Source organism: Pelodiscus sinensis, chromosome 2, assembly GCF_049634645.1.
Source record: "Pelodiscus sinensis isolate JC-2024 chromosome 2, ASM4963464v1, whole genome shotgun sequence".
Taxonomy (NCBI): Eukaryota; Metazoa; Chordata; order Testudines; family Trionychidae; genus Pelodiscus; species Pelodiscus sinensis.
In genome coordinates, this window is record NC_134712.1 from 202,544,740 (window position 1) to 202,563,863 (window position 19,124).

The 19,124-nt window shown below is 44.6% G+C and overlaps 1 protein-coding gene and 1 long non-coding RNA gene across 12 annotated transcripts in view; one reads left to right on the forward strand and one right to left on the reverse strand.

Annotated features, from left to right (window-relative positions):
• The window catches only part of LOC142826833 (uncharacterized), a 28,866-nt gene extending 23,646 nt beyond the window's left edge, over positions 1-5,220 (reverse strand). The window contains exon 1 of the long non-coding RNA XR_012901094.1: positions 4,914-5,220. This is a non-coding gene — a long non-coding RNA (uncharacterized LOC142826833). The remainder of the gene's footprint in view (positions 1-4,913) is intronic.
• A 6,773-nt stretch (positions 5,221-11,993) lies between these two features.
• Positions 11,994-19,124, forward strand: part of SNX13 (sorting nexin 13) — a 127,681-nt gene continuing 120,550 nt past the window's right edge. For 6 of the 11 annotated variants that reach the window (XR_001369266.3, XM_075922255.1, XM_006138334.4 and 3 more), the window contains exon 1: positions 12,224-12,447. Coding sequence is in view for 6 of the 11 variants with exons in the window: in XM_006138334.4 (XP_006138396.1) it covers positions 12,436-12,447 (12 nt within the window). In the remaining 5 variants the exon portion in view is untranslated. Of the gene's footprint in view, positions 12,135-12,222; positions 12,448-19,124 lie in introns of those variants that run through there. The other 5 variants (XR_012902011.1, XM_075922258.1, XM_075922256.1 and 2 more) reach the window with 2 other exon arrangements.

Below are 19,124 nucleotides of genomic sequence, written 5' to 3' on the forward strand. Positions count from 1 at the left end.
AATATCACAAGACTTGCTATGAGTTGGCAAGGCTGGCATAACCACAGTTTTGGCAGGAATAGAGAGGGCATTTCCTCTCTTAGTTTTGGTTTGGGCTGAGAGAGACAATAGTACTTCCCCTTGAATTAGAAGGGAATGGAAAAGATGTCAGAGGGGAAAGGGCTTCTAACAAGGGTAAAAGCAGCTCTCAGCACTCCCTTATCCTTGGAAAAGAGATCTCTCCTCAGCCAGCAGGGGAAGAAGGCAACAGAGACTTTATGACAGCATGTCTCCCCCTCTCCCTGAGCCTGTGCCTTACTGAAAAAAAGAGAGGTGCTTCTGGGAGGGGAAAAGGGGATAGCTTGCCCTGATGTGGGGGATTATGATGGAACAGAAACATGCAAAAAAATGAGGGAGGAAAGGCACCAGAACAGGAGCAGAATGTAAAATGGATGGAGAATGCAGTCCCTGCCATGAAAGTGGCCGAGAGGGCAGGAGATAGATGAAGAGAGCTCCTAGCATAGGAAAGGAAAAGGCCCCTGTGGGGAAGGGATATGTGCATGCTGAGTGACACATACTTAACCTCTGATGTGTGTGGGATGGGGGAGACCATGTAGTGTATGAAAAGGGATTTTTTTAAATTCAAGTTGTTAATCTCTCAAGCTCTGGGAAAATCCTAACACCTTCACTATGCTGGCTAAACAGGTCTGGAAGAGCAGTTCTACTCTAAAAATTGCATCACAGAGTCCTGTATTTATTGTACCCAGGTGACATCAGAAGAAACTTTAGTTTGCATCTTTGCAAACTCATGTTGAGCGTTCAGAATCCAGGAGAATTCTACTATAGGATGAATGGTATCATTGCTTACCCCTCGGTAATTCCATTGTAGCCAAGTGATGTCAGCAGTGTGATTGCAAAGGTGTAAGGATATCATTTGACAGCATCTCTATTTCTTGTAATAATGTGTGAGAAGTAAAAATCCCAGAGTGAGTTTGTTGGGTTGGTGGTTATAAAAGAACCTCAGTTTGTTATTAAAATAACTATATTTTATATAGGACACTAAGGGTATATCTACATTGCATTCCTCTTTCGAGAGAGGAGTGCAAATGTGGACGAACGAAATTGCAAATGAAACATGGATTTGAATTTCCTGCACTTCATTTGCATAATTGCATCCGGGCGCTATTTCAAAATACCCTATTTCAAAAAAAGAAACGCTGTCTAGGCGTGGTTATTTTGAAAGAAAACCCTTCTTTCGAAATTACCCTTAAACCTAATTTTATAAGGAGTAAGAGTAATTTTGAAAGAGGGGCTTTCTTTAGAAATAACCGCGGCTAGACAGCGTTTCTTTTTTCAAAATAGGGTATTTCAAAATAGCACCCGGATGTGATTATGCAAATGAAACGTGAGAAATTCAAATCCACGCTTCATTGGCAATTTTGTTCATCTGCATTTGCATTCCTCTCTTGAAAGAGCAATGAAAGTGTGGACATATCCTAACAGTGAATCGGATAATGCTATCTTAGGGTATGTCTTCACTGCTAGGTGTGAACAGGCACCTTTCAAAGCCCTAAGGGCATGTCTACACTACCACCCTAGTTCGAACTAGGGTGGTTAATGTAGGCAACCGGAGTTGCAAATGAAGCCCGGGATTTGAATTTCCCGGGCTTCATTTGCATCTCGCCAGGCGCCGCCATTTTTAAATGTCCGCTAGTGCGGACTCCGTGCCACACGGCTACATGCGGCAAGGACTAGGTAGTTCGGACTAGGCTTCCTATTCCGAACTACCATTACTCCTCGCGGCTACAAGCAGCACGGAGTCCGCACTAGCGAACATTTAAAAATGGCGGCACCTGGCGAGATGCAAATGAAGCCCGGGAAATTCAAATCCTGGGCTTCATTTGCAACTCCGGTTGCCTACATTAACCACCCTAGTTTGAACTAGGGTGGTAGTGTAGACATACCCTAACTGAGTTACTGTTAGAGATGTAAAATCCCAGTTAATCAGTTAACTAGTTAACCAGTTAAGTGGAATCCCACTTCACCCATGCTTGGGGCTGGGGTTGGCCAGCTTCTGCTCCTGGCACCCCTGTGCGGAAGGGCTAGCTCCCAATGCCCTCCCTCCTCAGCAATGTGGTTGGGGAGCTACTCCCTGGTACAGGTTATCCATTCACATCCCTGGCTACTGTCCTCAGTAGTGCTGTGTTCCTCTGTGTGAATTGCTACCCCGGTACATAGTCCATGATTCTTTATGATTTTTCACCAATGAATTGTGTGAGAATCTGTCTGTCCTTCTGGGAATATAGAGAAAATTCTCCACTAGAGAAGTGGACAATCCATAAGCTTGGAAGGATGAAATTTTTATCAGTAAATATCAATAAAAATTGATTTCACCATACACATGAAGTGACAAAAATAGTTCCATATGTAATTACATTTACAGATAACTAAGTAAAACATTTTTGAGAACTTAAGAATTTGACAAGGATATTTACTTCATATATTTTGATATGTGAATTTGACAATTTGTGTTTCAACAGTTATAAGGTTAACTTTTTGAATTTTGCGCAAAGGTACATGCCAGTATAGACGCTTTCTTGTGCAAATACTTTTAACGGAAAAACAGGCAAGCAGTTACAGTCATCATAATTAGTATTGCCAGTTGTCCTAAATTTATTGCAACTTTCACAGTATTTGGTGTATTTCCTTAAAACGCCAGTTTCTAGAGTCATGTTTCTAGAGCATTTCTAGGAGATAGTCTTGACTTTCATTTAAAGGAAAAAGTAAGTTTCTAGCTCTCATGGTTGTGGAGAGTGAGGGACTTAGAAGGCAACTAAAAAGAAGTTTAAAATGAGATTAGAAAATGTTAAGTGTTATGACCTAATATTTGTGAATGCTTGGGTTTGTTAATGCTAGTTAGAAAGTTTTGTCGTTTTGCCTACTTACTTAGTATTGCCCTAATACTACATTTTCTTGTACACAGGAAACAGGCTAGTTGCCACAGGAATGCTGTGGATTCTAGATTAGGAGATTATTACCAGAGGGGACCCAAACTACAAGAAATAGTGAGAGTTGTTGGTATGGATTGATTTTTCTTTTCCAAGATGAATTTATATCCACAGAGGCTAATCCTATACTCAGCCTCTCTTGCTTCAATGCATATTTTTAACGTTTCCTAATTAAGAACATGTTCTCTGATGAAGTGTCAAATCTCTGAGATTAATTTTTCCTTATGGTTCTAACAACTTTTAGGGTAGTGTTTACAGCTGATCTTGCATAACAAGGACCTTGTCCATTTCCAGCACAGTCAGGGCTACAAGGATGAATCATGCTGTCCATTTTTTTATTTTCTTCTCTTAATGCACACTGAATGACTTGGCTCTCCTTGTTTTGTTTTTACTGGTTTCCCATTATTAAATTTTTAGTTGCTAGTGGTGGTATTTTTCTACAGCTGTTCCTAAGCAATATTTCAATTTTAATAATAGTTTGGCATAAGTATACAGATAGCCTGATTTGGATTTTGAATCATCCACAAAACTTAGCAATAAAGCTTATTATTTATGCTGCCTCCAGAATAAAGCAAGTTCCTCTTTTCTTGGGCTTGCCTCCTTTCCCTTTCTACAGGTTGACCCTCCTAATTCAGGACTCTACTCGAGTAGGACCATGGATGTTGCTGGATCAGAGAACCCTGGCACCTAGGAGAGTCAACTGGCTGGGAGCACTGTCCTTGGGGAGCCTGAGCAGGGCAGAGTAGCAGCAGGACTGGCAAACCCTGTTCTGAGGGAGCCCTGGCTAGGTGAGGCAGAAGTGGGACGGTGAGCCCTGACCTCAGCGTGCGGCAAAAGCTGGGCAGCTGGCAAGCCCCAACCCCGGGGAGCCCTGGCAGGGTGGAGCATAAGTGGGGCAGCCAGTGAACCCCGTCCCTAGTGCTCGGGAAAGCAGGGCACAGCTGGAAAGTCACATCTTTGGGGTTCCCAGCAGGGGGAGGCAGAAGCAGGGTAGCCTGCGAGCTCCATCCCTGGAGAGCCCTGGCTGGGGGGTGAGGGAGAAGCGGGGCCATGGTGCCTGGGAACTCTGTCCCCAGGAAGCCCCAGCCAACTGGAGGCAGTAGGTCAGAGTCCAAGTCCTGTAGTAGCAGGGCTGAAGCCTAGTGGTGGTGGGGCCAGCCGCAGGGATGGGGAGTGTCCTGGTAATAGTGAGAGTTGCTGGTATGGCTTGATATTTTTCTTTTCCAAGATGATGAATTTATATCCACAGAGGCTAATCCTATACTCAGCCTCTCTTGCTTCAATGCATATTTTTAACATGTTTCCTAATTAAGAACATGTTCTCTGATGAAGTGTCAAATCTCTGAGATTAATTTTTCCTTATGGTTCTAACAACTTTTAGGGTAGTGTTTACAGCTGGGCCAGTGGCAGTGGACCTCCCATGATCTGGCAAATTCCCTCTTTTGGAATGGGTTAGGTGCTGAGGGTGCCGGACCAGGGAGGTCCAACCTGTACTAAGAATCAAGTGTCTTCCTTTGAAAATGGTAAAATAGCATATTTGGGTGTGTCGAGGGGCTCCCCCCTGGTTTGGGGTTGCCACCCCCATCCAGGGCATAGTTCGGCCCACCTGGGCCTAGCCCCCAAAGTACAATGCCCCTCTCTTAGGGGAAATACGGCCTCCTGACCTAGTCCTCCAGATGCGGCTCTGCAGCCTAGTCCTCTAGCCGAGCTCCCCACTTGCCGGGGTTCTGGGCAGGAGGAGTAGGGGGGCCCGGGCCCTCCCTCCCCACCGGGCCCCGACCCAGGGCCCTATCAGCGGCGGGTGGCGCCCACCACTGGCTCAGCGGGGGGTTCTCCCTGCAACGCGCCCTCAGGGGCTTTTCCAGCTCCCTGCCCTGGGTCGCTTCCTACCCCCTGCCCCCGGCCCGCAGCCCGTCGCAGTCCCACCTGTCGGCGTTGGTCGGGTGGCTGTAGTGGCGTTTCCCCAGTCAGCATCGGGGTTGGCAGCGTCCGGCTCGGTGCCTGGGTCCCGTGGTGTCGGCCAGCAGCTCCTTCGTTGGGGTCGGGCCCGGCTTGGGCCTGGCAGCGGCACATTCACCCATCCCGTCAACTCCCTCCTCAGCAGTTGGGTGCTCCCTCCTCCTCTGGCCGCAGTCTGCCCCTTCTGAGCAGGCCAGCAGCCTCTTATACCTATGGGAACATGCCCAGTAGGGCTGTGTGGGTGGGGCCCTCGCTGCCCCCCGGCACCAGGTGGTTTTCCTGGGCTTGAGTGCGGGGCGGGGTGGGGTGGGGCTCCCCTCTCCCTCCCCCCCTTACATGTTTATCCAATTTATTTTACTGATTTATCTCTCAGAGTGAGGCCATATCTACACTATTAGGGTGCGCCTACACTGCACCATTATTTTGAGATAACCAGCATTATTTCACTATAAGAATACGAGCGTCTCTAAAGCCACGCTGTTATTTTCAAATAATTTTGACATAATGGACAGCTTATTCTGAAATCTGTAAACCTCACTCTGAGAGAAATAACAGATTTCGAAATAGCTATTTTGAAATAAGGTGTGTGTAAACACTCCACTGCTGCTATTCTGAACTAGCCCCTCACCAAGGCCATTCTAAGTTATTCCTCCCCAAGTGCCCCCTGGGGCTCTAAATCGAGATAGCACATCTACATTAGGGAATCCTGCCTCGGACTAATTTTGAGGCTTCCCTGCAATGTATTTCAAAATAAGCTATTTCGGAATAACTATTCTATTATTTTTAAATAAGTGTGCAGTGTAGATGTACCCTTATTTATGACAGCAGAATTTATATCGCACAGAGGTGTGAGCCCCCCTGAGTGACATAAATGATAGTGTGTACGACGCTATGTCGGTAGGAGAAGCCCTCCTGATAACATAGCTACTGCTGCTTCTTCGGGTGGTTTAATTATTTCCACACGAGAGCTCTCTCCTGTTGGCATAGAACAGCTACACTAGAAAACTTATAGCAGTGAAGCTGCTTCAGTACAGCTGTGTAGCTATAGAATCTCTAGTGGATCTCTAGTGTAGGCGTATCCTAAGACATCTTTTCTTTTGGTTCTCCCTATCCTTGGGTCATTCAGCCATTAATATGATTCTGTCCTCCTTTTTTGTCAAATTCGTGGCACTTATGCAATCTTTCATTCCCCCTAAGAATTTCCTACTTCCTTTAGAAATCCTGGGTAATTACAAAGCACAGTATAACATCTTTGTGTGAAGCCTGTCACCTGTGCTCTCTATGTTATATAGCGGATCACTAGATACTTCTTCCATAGATAACCCACCACCAATTGCAGGCTTAGTTTGTGATATGATTACTCTGGCCCTAAACTTTAATAAATGGTATTGTGCATACCTTCACAAGGAGAGGGGGGGTATTGCAAATATTCAAATACATCGTGCTTGCTAACCAGTGGAACAAATAAAGTCGATCCCTGTCTTTAGCCCCTCTGATCACTAACAAAAGAAATAGCCTTGGTAAATATAGGTTGCAGTATATCCTAAAAATGATCATTCTCAAATGGGGCCCCTTTGGAAGCACATTTCAGAGCTGGGGACCCTTCGCCCACAATAACCCATCAGCCACTGGCAGGAGTTCAGACCTTAGGTCTCTGGACAAGGTATAAGAGCATTCAAACATTTTACAAGAGGGCATAGGAAAGACATCAGTCTGACAGCAGGTCAAAGTTCATTTAGATCAGTATAGATAGTACTCAATACCCTGATGGGGACAGGGAGGATTTGCATTTCAATATCTCCTGACCCATTTCTGTGACATGTGTCCACACTAACTGAAGTGTCTTAGTGGCCTTCAAGGATTCACTTTAAAATGAAAGCATGGAATAATAAAATGATCTTTTGAATTCCATGTAAAGAAAGAAATACTGATAAAAATAGGCCAGTCAAAACCTTTATTCTCCCAAATATGCTGTCTAATCTCTTTCATTTCCTTGTTGCCCATAGCAGCAACAGTATGGTAAATGGCGCAGGAAGCATTCTATTTGCATGCTGTTCAGATAATGAATGGCTAGAAGCCGAGTAACTGATGCTTGCGTCATTATTCTGAAATAATCTTAGTCACTGTCATTATAGACTAATGAAACGATTCATTTTCAAAATTATGCTGTCTTCCTAAAAATAAATCCATTTTTCTAAATGCAAAAGTACAAACTAGCTCCTGTATGCTTCAAATCAATAAAAACAGTAAACAAAACCTAGAACCCTTGAGATCATTGGAGTAGTCCAGTGGAGCATAATAGAGGTAATAAACATATGTATACCCATAGTGAGCTCTGTATTAGGGAGGAAAGGCCAAAGATGATGAAAAAGACACTCCAGACAACGAGGAACAATGACAGTTTCAAGAAACCTGCTAAAATATTGACAGGAAGTGTGGACATCACATCCCCCTCGCAGTGTAAGAAGCAATAACACCTGTCATTTCCTAAAGATCCTTTCCTTTGCCAGCATCAACTGCACTTTGTTTGGATTGATCTTTTGTGTCATGACCTCTTGTATTTAACCAGACAGTTTTCCTCTTATACCTTTCCTCAGCTAAACAATAGGAATCCAAGGAGATGGAGGTATCTCTATTCAATAAGAAGCAGTAGAGCTCAGTCCCACAAGTATACTGATGGTACAGCATCCCATAATATCCTCGTGTATGCACTCTGCTCTAATGGCTTTACATGCACACTAAGCAGGAATAGTATGCATCATACTCCATACCAAAGCCACTATGTAGCTGTCCACATGACAGGTACAAAGGTGATCTTGGCACTTTTGTGAATAATTCCTGAAGCCTAATATCAGGATTGTCCCTTAATGTTGGTTTCTGTGAAGAGCAAATAAATGTTTGGTCTTTGATGCGTGATCCTATCTTTGGTGGTTTTGTTGAAGGGAATATCCATATGGTCATCCTTTTATCTAACTATGTGAATGGCCATGTTTCCAGATCAGCTTACACTGGCAGATCAAAAAGCCTGAAAAATATGCATAAGATGTGCAAATGTAAATTTCTGTATTCCAGGAGAACCTCACTGCACACCTCCTCATAATTCATCAATGACCCCCACAAATGCAGTTCTCTTCCTTCCTGCTGCACTGATTATCACTTCTAATCTCAGGAGGTCTTCCTCTACTAATTTCTCAATTTCTACTCTCCTCCCTCACCTCTTCCATACCATTTCCTCTCAATGCTGTGCCATATTAATAACTCCTCTGCTGTCTCCTGTTCCACTGTGCAAATGCTTTTGTGGTCCTGCCCTCCCTTGCACCCTGCTTCCTGCTTTTGCAGCCACATAATTTTAACTTTAGTCTGAAGTCTTTGACTTCAGAAGCGAAGAATACTGTATTATAACTTACATGGCTAAACATGTTTGCATCAATATTGATGTTTCACATCCAAGAGATCCTTTGGAGATATGGGGATAAAGAACAGAAGGAAATACACTATTCAATAACTTCATTGCACCACTACTGGAATGCAAGGTGGTTCCCTGCACGACATATGATCTGGCATTGCCAGTTGTTAGGCAGGAGTAAGGATAAGTTTGAAGAAGTTAAGTGTTAAATATTTATCAGGATTTGTTTTCAATTACAAATATATATATTTGTAGAACTTGAACTCTGACTCAATAATGTGAAAATGATACATGCGGCATTGAGGCTAATTCAGACTTTCCAACTGCACTGAGCTCAGTCAGAAAGTGACACTTGTTCTATGAAAGAAGAGTAGGGAAAGATTGAGTTTGTTTGTTCAACTAAACCAAGATAATTACAGATTGAAACTCCTTGGTTGGCACCCTTGGGACCTGACAGGTCCCAGCCAAGGAATTTGTCAGACCAGTGGAGGTCAGTGCTGTCCTCTCTGCTCCCAGTGGTCAGCCTGATTCTGCTCCCAGCTCCTCGCCTCTGACCAGCAGAGTGCCATGAGCTCCCCAGCTCTGAGGCCTGGCCCTTAGAGCTCCCCTGTTTGGATTGCTGGGGCTCAGTTCTCAGTCCTGGTCCAACAATGCTCTTGGTCCCAACTTGCCAGTCTTTCCTTGTGAGTGCTCCAGCCCTGGAGCATCCACAGAGTCATCGATGATGCTGGATTAGGGAAGTCTGGATTACGCAGGTTCTATCTTTGTGACACTGACATTCTCTGAAGTACATTTTCCTGTGTGTGTTTAACATATAATAAAATCTACACACTGAAGAGGGGAGAAAAAAAAAGATCTTAGCTGTCTTTCTAAAAAACAAAACAAAAAAAGTTTGAGGCTAAGGACTCTGTTCAAGAATGTTGGATATTGGTACATGCTACTGTCTAATACTTTAACTATCATTGCTAGTTAGAATTTTCAAAAGTGTTTAAATGAGAAACACAAGTCCTGTTGGCTTTTGTTATAAGAAAAGCACCAAGTGTCTTTTCTTTCTACACCTAAGCACCAAGTGTCTTTTCTTTCTACACCTAAGCTCTCCATTACCTGGCACACTTAAGAAATTAGGGTGTGATTCTCAAGTGTTTTTTTTTAAAGGGATTTACCCTCCTAATTTATTTAGCAGTTTTTGAAAATCCTACTTTATGCTCTTACAGTATTCAACATATAGAAAAAGGAGACATTTATATCTATCACGAAGTATCCATTTACTAGACACCATCTATAGTTCAATTACATGAAAATATAATGACCTTTTCTCTATATATATTCACTTAATCCTTACAGTTGCACTTCCTGTTTTGCTCAGGATTTCTCATTAAATTTTATAAACATATTAATTTATCTTATCATTTGGATGGTACTACAGGCAGTCCCCGGGTTACATGGATCCGACTTACATTGGATCCCTACTTACAAACGGGGTGAGGCAACCCTGCACTAGCTGCTTCCCCCCAGCAAACCAGGGAGACGCCTAGCTAGCGCCCCCCCAGCAGACCAGGGAGACGCGGAGTGGCTTTTCTCAGCAGACACCTCAGCTTGAGAATAAAGGACTGAGGGAAGTGAAGTGTGGGAGAATAAAACTGAGCTCTGGAGAAATGTTTGGCTAAAGTTTCCCCTACAATATGTACCAGTTCCGACTTACATACAAATTCAACTTAAGAACAAACCTACAGTCCCTATCTTGTACGTAACCCGGGGACTGCCTGTATATCTCATTCATAAAGAGTGCATTAATGGCAGCCTCTGGATGTTATATAGTTTGAGTACAACTGGTCTCATAGCTATTTTTATACTATCTGATCACGCACTGCTCTTGCATAATTACACAACCGATGGTTTACCAAGTGTGCTGGTATATTATTGTTCCCTTCAGAGTTGTCTCTAATGGCTGAGTGCAATTAGATATGTGATGAAGACTTGAATGTTGAGAATGAAAACTTTTTGCAATGCATAATTGTTTTTAATTCTGCCAAACAAATGTCCTTTGTGTGAAAGAAAATTAAGCCAGGGTAATTCTATAGTTTTGTCCTTTTTATAACATGGAAATAAAATTCAAATGCCTGATGCAATGAAATATCTAGTTAGTTTACAGGTAGTTAGTTAGTTGACAGAATTTTTTTTAAACAATTACTTTACCAGTTTGCTTTAAAAACCATAAAGTTGAGGGTTACATTGTATGTTACTGTTTATAACCATCTTGTTAAAAGCATGGTTCTGTTTCCTAATGTTCTTTCCCCCCCCCCTCGAGGTATCCACTCAGAGAAAGTATTACCAGCATTTGCTAAGTACAAGCATACAAAAATCATGATTTAGCTTAAATAACGATAACAGCAAAGCATTTTTGGGTTCTTTTAATTGGTATTCAGGTTTTTAATTTTTAAGGTTCACCTTTCCAAATGTTTCTCTGCAGCTGTGAAAACTAGACAATTTCTTTAAAAAAAACCCCCCTGAAATTCACGTGACTCCTGAAGGTGGGGCTTTAGGCTAAAAATAATCAACACAAGATTCATGATAAAACTTGCAGGAGTTGGCTACACTCTACAGGTATTAGTAAACATTAATGTAAGCAGCAGACAGGTTAACAAACTTCTAATACTATGGAATCTTGGAGAAGCTCTCTATTACCATGTGAGGGAGCAAGTAATCCATTTCCACTTATCCCTCCACTATAATAAACTAGTTTCCTTCTTTTTCCATGTCCATACTAGACCAAAAATGAAGTCCCCCTGAGCTCTTTCATTTCTGGTTCCAGGATTTACCTTATACAGTACAACTAACTTCTACTACTACTTCTCCCTTCATGCAGATCATATAAGACCTTTGATGTAATACGACTTTATCCAGATCTCGTACACTTTATTTATTCTGGTCTAATTTCAAAGGCCTAATGACCTACCAGGGATCGTGGAGTTGTGTTTTCAGTACAAACTGAATGCTTTAATAATTTAATTTTTTGTACATATAAAACTAGATGCATACTGAACACTCTAGACAGATTTTCCTGTAAGCAGGGAAATGTTAACTTCTTTGCAATTTAAAGTTATGAACCTGCAAAGACTGATGAATTTAACTTGGGATCCTTCCTATATACTTCCCTGGGACTATTAACATGGACCAAGTTAAGCATGTGCCTGTTTTTGCAAGATTGGGATTTTTTATACATTGATATTTTTGTTCTCTTAATAGTGCAGGAAAGTCTGTGGGAGTTTTACAGTTTTCTTCCCCTCTGCCCCAAGTACGCTGATTATCTGAAAAGACTGACTGCCCTAAAAACTGATGATAGAGAGCAGCTAACCCCATGGGAGAAGATCTGAGGCGTTTCTCAGCTTCAGCTGCACCTGCAGGCAGCAGTGGGCGAAGCCAGCAAGCGAAATTCAGCAGGAACAGGAACAAACACAAAACCCCAGGGGAGCCAGCTAGTAAAACAAAGACCAGCTTTCTGTAGCGACAGCCAGCCCCTGCTAACTCAGCCCCGGACACGGGTGACATTGCTAGCCCCGCGCACGCCATCATCATCCACGGAGCTGTTTGTAGCCAACCCCTGGTGGCCTGGCTGGGGCTCCCACGGCGCTGCTCAGTGAGGTGCATTTGCCAGCGCAGGCCTTGTCTGCAAACTGGGTCCTCCTGCCCTTGCCCCAGTCACTCACCGTTGCCCTGCCCCACCCCCCGGACTGGAGCGACCCTCTGGTGACGGCTCTAGGCACCTGGCGCCCAGGCCTCAGGTAGGGAGCGCGGCGAAGCGCAGAGCCCGGGAGACAGGCCAGGTGGGGGCGCGGCTCCTCGTATCCTACGGCCCCAATGGGCGGGCGCGCTGGCGCCGGCGGCTCACGTAGCCCGCCCAAGATGGCCGCCTCGGAGCGAGCTGCTGCTGCGGCGGCGGCGGCGGCGGGGTTGAGGGCAACAAGCAGCCGCTGAGGCGGGCGGCAGGGAGCCGGCAGCGCCCGCCGCGCAGCGGGGTCTTTCCGGGCTGCTGCGGCACCATGCAGCGGGGCTAGCGCCGGGGGAGTCCGCAGCGGGGCAATAATGTTAGCAGAGGTAAGAGCCCCCCGGAGCCGGGAGGAGCAGCCCCCTCCCATCCCCTGCTGTGCGGGTCTCCCCGGGGCCGAGCCTCCCCCGGCTGCCAGCCCAGGCAGCAGCCAGCGGCTCCCGACGCGGAGGCGGGGCCCTCTCGTCCCGTCGCCATCGTTAATCCCCTCGGTAACCGGTAACGGCGAGTAGTCGCTGCCAGCTGGGGGCGGGGGGATTCTTGGAGGAGCCGCTGGCCGGCCTTGCTCCGGGCTGGGGTGTTGCATTGTTGTAGTTACGAAGTGCCATCGCCCCCGCGTTGGGATTTAGTCATTCAAGAGGCCGCGGTTCCTCCCTGGCTCGGGTCCCTCAGTCTAACCTGCCCACAGATCACAGTGCCCCCTCCCCCAGCCCATCATGATTGTGCTTCGGCTCCACTCAGACCCCGTCTCTTTCAAGCGTCGTGGGGTTGGATCCCTGGTGCACTGGCTTAGTAGAGGCTTTGCCTTATTTACTCCTGCAATATGTTAATTGGACAGGGAGGCTGATTGGGGTTCAAGGGCTGAGAAGCATGAGATTAGATTCTAGTCTTGCTGCTTTGGTGTTGGGCTGTAGACCTTTCCTGTAATTTGTCAGCCTCAGTTTCGCCCTGATAATTTGGGGAGTCTTGCTTTCCTTACAAGTGTGTTGTGCAGTTTAAGGGATTTTTATAGCGCGTAAAGTATGATGTAAATGCAAAGTATCAGATGCCTAGTCTACACTAGAAAATTAGGTTAGCGTAAGTATGTCATTCAGGAGTGTGGAAATCCATATCTCTGAGTAGTATAGTTAAACAACTCGAAATCTCCATGTAGACAGTCACAGAAGAATTCTTCCATCACCTGGGCTGGGTTACTTATGTTGACGTGTAGGTAGTGTTTATGCTGAAGTCTATAGTGAAGCTGTGCAGCTGTAGAGTTTAAAGTGCAAGCAAGCCCTGTATGTCATTAGTGTTCTTGGTGCTGTATAAAATAGAGAGAAGGTATGTTTGCTGCACAAAGAGTCTGGGCGTGCAGTGTTGTGCCTTTAAGTGAAAGGGGTTTAATATATTTGTAAAAAGTTTCCTTTTTAAAGGATTATTGATTATCTGAATGCCAGCAATGTGCTTGGTATACAAACATTTGTAAGGCATGAGTCCCCTCCATAGTTCCTGTTCATATTCTGGTCTGTCATTTAAGTCCCCCTTCCTTCAGGGAAGGGATGGAAACCTAATTCTTCTAAAAATATATATAGTTAAATTTTGCCACATGTTATGTGTGTGGTGGGGGAGGCAAGTGACAGTTCCTTTTGACACCTGGAGCATTTGATTTGTATTGGTCATGAAGGCAAACTGGCATTTTTAAGCTTCTGATCTACTTATCCTTTTATCTCATTGACATGTAAGTTCCTTTGTAGAGAAGGTGCAGTGCAGTGTTTATGGGAAGGGTTCCTGTTAATATAACAAGACAAGAACTTGAAGACTAAATAATAAGTGTAAAATTAAAAACAAACAAACAAACTCAGTTTGAGAACTGTGATACTTTTTGTGAAGCAAATGGACTGCTTTGAGTAAGTGAGTAATGTGTATATATAACATATGTAATGATTTATGTGCAGTATTTCAGCGGTAAAACAATATCACTTCAGATTGCATGTATTTGTTAAAATCTACGCTAATATAAATCTTGGATTAATGACTAGTAACAAGTTCATTTTTTAGCATGCTTTTATATCCAAGGGGTTTTATGTTTAAAAGTATTTACTAAGGAGGCCCTATAGTAACACTGAATCGCTTTGAGGTTGAAGCTTATTCTATTGATTTTTATTATATCTCTTGGTGATATTTCAAGGTACATCATCAGAATTCATGTTAATAGTTATAATATTTTCCAATTTGAGTTGTAAAGTGAAGAATGCTACCCCAATGAAGATTACCAGGTTTTTTTGCGCTTTGGGTTTCAATTTGATTTACTGATTAAAATCTTATCAACAAAGCAGAGTTATCTACAAATACTATGTACAGTTACTAAAATGAATACTAAAATTAATATAGCTCCAGGTTTTCTCACTGATCACTTCATACTGCTCATAATCCATTTCATAGAGAAGCCATTGCCAAAGACTTCTAACTGGAGAGAAAAGCTGTAAGTGTCAGAAATATTTTGTATCTTTATTTGCAATAAGAAATCCCCTAAAATTTTCAGGCTGTTTTAAAAATGGGGAACTTTAATAGTAGCTTATCTTAAATAAATTTAGGATGGGAAATTTAAAACTATAAATTATTTTGCTAAGAAAACAAAACATAACTTTAGAACCAAGCATAATATGGTGATGGAGTCTGAAGGAGATGTTTGTAAGTGCTATGTAGATGATTCATCTTGATTATTTTTTTTTAAGAAGCATCATTGTTCCTTCAGTTATCCATAGTTATTTACATTTAATCAAAGGAATAAAAACACTTCTAGGGCATAATTGGCATTCATGTTCTTAAACAGTTTTCTATTAATTATGATAATATCATTATCATACTGTCAGTGAGCACCCTCTTCTCCCTCTGCTTTGCCAGAACAGACCCACGTTTTATTGTTAGTGTTGCTCCTTCATTTCTTTAACATTGCCAGCATTCATGATGCTTTTTATAGATGCTGTTCTAAAAATATAATTCTATAGGTGATCCTGGTATAGTATCTCTCTCTCCTTAAGCAGATACTAGATTCTGCTTTATAAAATGAATTATATGTGGATACAATTTAGATAGTCATGTACTAGGGATGTCTAAGTGTAATTGATTATGTGATTAACCAATAAGCCTAAGCTTATTGGTCAATCTTCTCGACTTATCTTTATGCATTTGTGTCCCCTCTCTCCCCCCCGGCTGCCTCGGTATCAGAGGCAGCAAGGGTGGGGAGCTCTGCGGTGCAACCTGCCCCACCCCACACTGCTGCAGTGGTGAGGGTGGGAGCAGTGGAGGCTGCCATGAAACAGCCTCTGTCCACGGTGAGCCTGCTTTGCGACAGCAGCCCCTGTCCGTAGGGGATCCGAGCTCCCTGCGTACAGAGGATACTCTGTGGGATGTGGTGCAGCCCCGGTCTGTGGGGAGCTTGAACGCCCCACCGAAAGGGGCTGCTGCCACCCTGTGCTGCTGCCTCTAAAAGAGGCAGCAGTGCAAGGCAGAAGGCAGCCAGTCTGGGCAGCTGGTTTTTAAAATGGCTCCCCCCATGTACCGGCTCTCCCAGTACCCTGTGCTGCTGCCTCAGTATCAGAAGCAGCAGTACGGGATGGCAAGGGGCTCCCCAGGAGTGGAGCTGGGAATGCACTGGCTGCCAGTCCCACCCCTGGGGACTATCGAATAGTCATGTAACCGCAGAGATTTCATGTGGTTACACGACTATTCAATTACCCGATATTTAATATCCCTACGGAACACAGCACTTATAAATTATATAGTGCTTTGCAAACATTAAATACATTTTAAAATATCTGCAGCACAGATTTAATAGAAAAAATGCTCTGCAACAGTTAAGTGTACATTATTTAGATTTCAAGTAGAGATTTAAAATCCTGTTTAATCAGTTAATCGGATAAACACGATATTTAACCAGTTATCTGCTTAAAAGAGGGGGCGGAGAGGGGAAGAGAGCCTGGATTGATCCCCATCTGTAGTGAGTCCTGCTGGGCTACCAGTTAACCATAACCAGTAAGTATCACCTGGTAAGGGTAATGCTTACCAGCTAACCATTCACATCTCTAATTTCAAGATTCTAAGGCTAGAAAGGATCATTGTGACAGTCTTATCTAACCTCCTGTGTGATACAGGCCATAGATACTCTCCAAAATAATTCTACAGCATTCTTTTTAGAAAAACATCTAGTCTTGATATAAAAATTGCTGGTGGTGATGATTGTACCGCAATCCATGGTAAGTTATTGCAGTGATTAATTACTCTCACGGTTAAAAATGTATGCCTCATTTCCAGTCTGAACTTGTCTCACTTTGATTTGCACCTATTGTATTTTTATATCTTTCTCTGCTAGATTGAAGAGCCAATTATGAAATACTTACACCTACATGGGGGACAAATATTTAATAATTGGTTCTTCAATCTAGCAGAGAAAGATATAACACAGTACAGTAAACTTCCGATAATATGGCACCTATAGGACCCTGGGGGTGCCGGATTATCAAATATGCCAGACTATTGGAAGGGGGGGCTATCAGGGAATCTGGCGTAGCGTGGGGGGGGGATGCCACCCCAGACCCCTCATAGCCCCCCTTTCCGATAGTCCGGCTCTGCCCCAGGCGTCCCCCATTCAGCTGCTGCTGGTCAGTTTCAGCAGCGGCTGAATCGGGGATGCCTGGGGCAGAGCAGCTGAGGTGCTGCTGGGTTGGTCCGGTAGTGCCGTCCCTCGGCGTGCTGGGAGACCAACCCGGCAGCACCCCAGCTGCTCTTGGGGACGCCTGGGACAGAGAAGCTGGGGTGCTGCTGGGTTGGTCCTGCGATGGCACTACAGGACCAACCAGGCAGCACCCCAGTTGCTCTGCCCCAGGTGTCCCCAAGAGCGGCTGGGGTGCTGCCGGGTTGGTCCTGCAGCCCCGAAGGGCAGTGCTATGGGACCAACCTGGCAGCACCCCAGCTACTCTGCCCCTGGATTCTCTGATTCAGCTGCTGGTCAGTTTCAGCAACAGCTGAATTGGGGAAGCCTGGTGCAGAGCAGCTCCAATTGTCTGGCAGCCGGAGCACTTCTGGGTTCCTGATGGTGTTGGACCATCAGGAGTGCCGAAGCATTGGACACCGGACCAGTGGAGTTTTACTGTACAATAGGTGTAAATCAGTCACCCCTCTACTTTCTCTTTAATAAGATAATTAGACTGAGGTCTGTGACTCTCTTACTATGAGGCATGTTTTCTAATCCATCAGTTGTTCACTTGGCTCTTCTCTGAACACTTTCCAGTTTATCAATATCCTTCTTGAACTGTGGACACCAGAAGTGGTCACTGTATTGCAACAGCAATTGAATCAATAGCAAATATAAGCTCTCTGCTTCTAGTCAATATTCCCTTATTTATGCGTCAAAACTACACTAGCCCTTTTGGCCACAGTATCACACGGGAGCTCAAATTCAACTGACTATCCACCATGACACTAGGGGTGTGAAACTAATTGTGTACACATTTAAGGAATGAGCCTGGGGTCATCTTTTAACGTGCATGGTTACACATAGCCACCAACCCCCCCTTCTCCACACTGCTGACTATGTATCAGATGCAGGAGCATGAAGGGAGTGGGGGGGCAGAAGCCACTGCGCACACGGAGCTGGCTTTTAAGCTGGCTCCTCGCACATACCAGCTCCCATGGAGCTTCCTGTCCCCCACTGCCTCTTAAAAACCAGCTCCTCTCATGCCCTGTTCCCCCTACCCCCACCCCTCACTTCTCCTTCTGATAAGGAGGCAGCAGCGTGGGGCACATGTGCACCCCATATTTAACCATTGAAAATTTCATTGGTTACATATTACATAATTAAATGTTACATAATTCAATGTATTTTAACATCCCTATGATTTACAGATATATTTTCCAAATCACTCCTGGCACAGTTGAGAGCAACTGGACATGTATTTCCCTTCAGTGGTCTAGCCAGTGCACCTGCTCTAGGCTTCCAGCTCCTTAGCTGTTGCCGTTCAAGTGGTTACGCATAACCCTCTCCCTTATATTTCTAGGCTCCCCAACTGCCTGCCTTTACCACATTTCCCAGCACGGACAAGTTGCCCAGGGATGCCTGCTTGCCTTCACTTCAAAGATGGTTAGAAATTGTAGTCACTATGGTCAACTTTTTGACCCACATAGCACTTCCAGTGAAAGCCTATTTTATTCTCAAGTTTATTAAAAATATTGCAGAAAATGTCAATCTGTCACAAATGCATCTTGTGACAGATTTCCCCCCATCCCGTAAGAATGGTTTATAAGTGCCCCACAGACAGAGCCTTCAGAGCAGCCTCTGCCTGCGGTGAGCCCAGGTTTGATGCGGCCTGGATAAGGCAGGATGTGGAGCAGGCTTTGTCCACGGGGCGCTCAGCCGGACAGATCTGTTGCGGACAGATGCTTTGCAGCAGCTTCCCACTCTGCTGCCTCTGATAGAGGCAGCGGGGGGAAGGTGGCACACCAGAACCGATGCTGGGGGAACCAGCTTTCAAGGTAGAGAGGCAGCAGCAAGTGATGAGGGAATGGCTGTAGTTGTGAAGATGAAGTGATAAGCCTAGGCTTGTCAGTTAACCTGTAGTAGACTATATGATTGACATCCCTACTCTGTATCAGAGGCAGCAAGCAGGGGGTACAGGAGCTAGTGCTGAGGGAGAGCCGGCTTAATCAGAGGCAGCAGTGGGTGAGGGGGCAGGGAACGCTGTCATGAAGCATTCTCTGATTGGGGGGCCATCTCAGCTCCCTGCTGACAGAAGATGCTCTGCATCCTGCTCCACTCGCGAACTGGCTTACCCTCAGAGTCAGCAGCATGGAGTAGCAGGATGCTCACTGGGAATGGGACCAGGAGCACCCTGGCTGCCGGCCCCGCTCCCGGGGACTATTGAATAGTCGTGTAATGGCAAAGATTTCATGCAGTTACACTATTATTCAGTTACCCAAAATCTAACATTCCTAGTAGGTTTGTGGTTACAATAATGCCAGTTATCTAGTA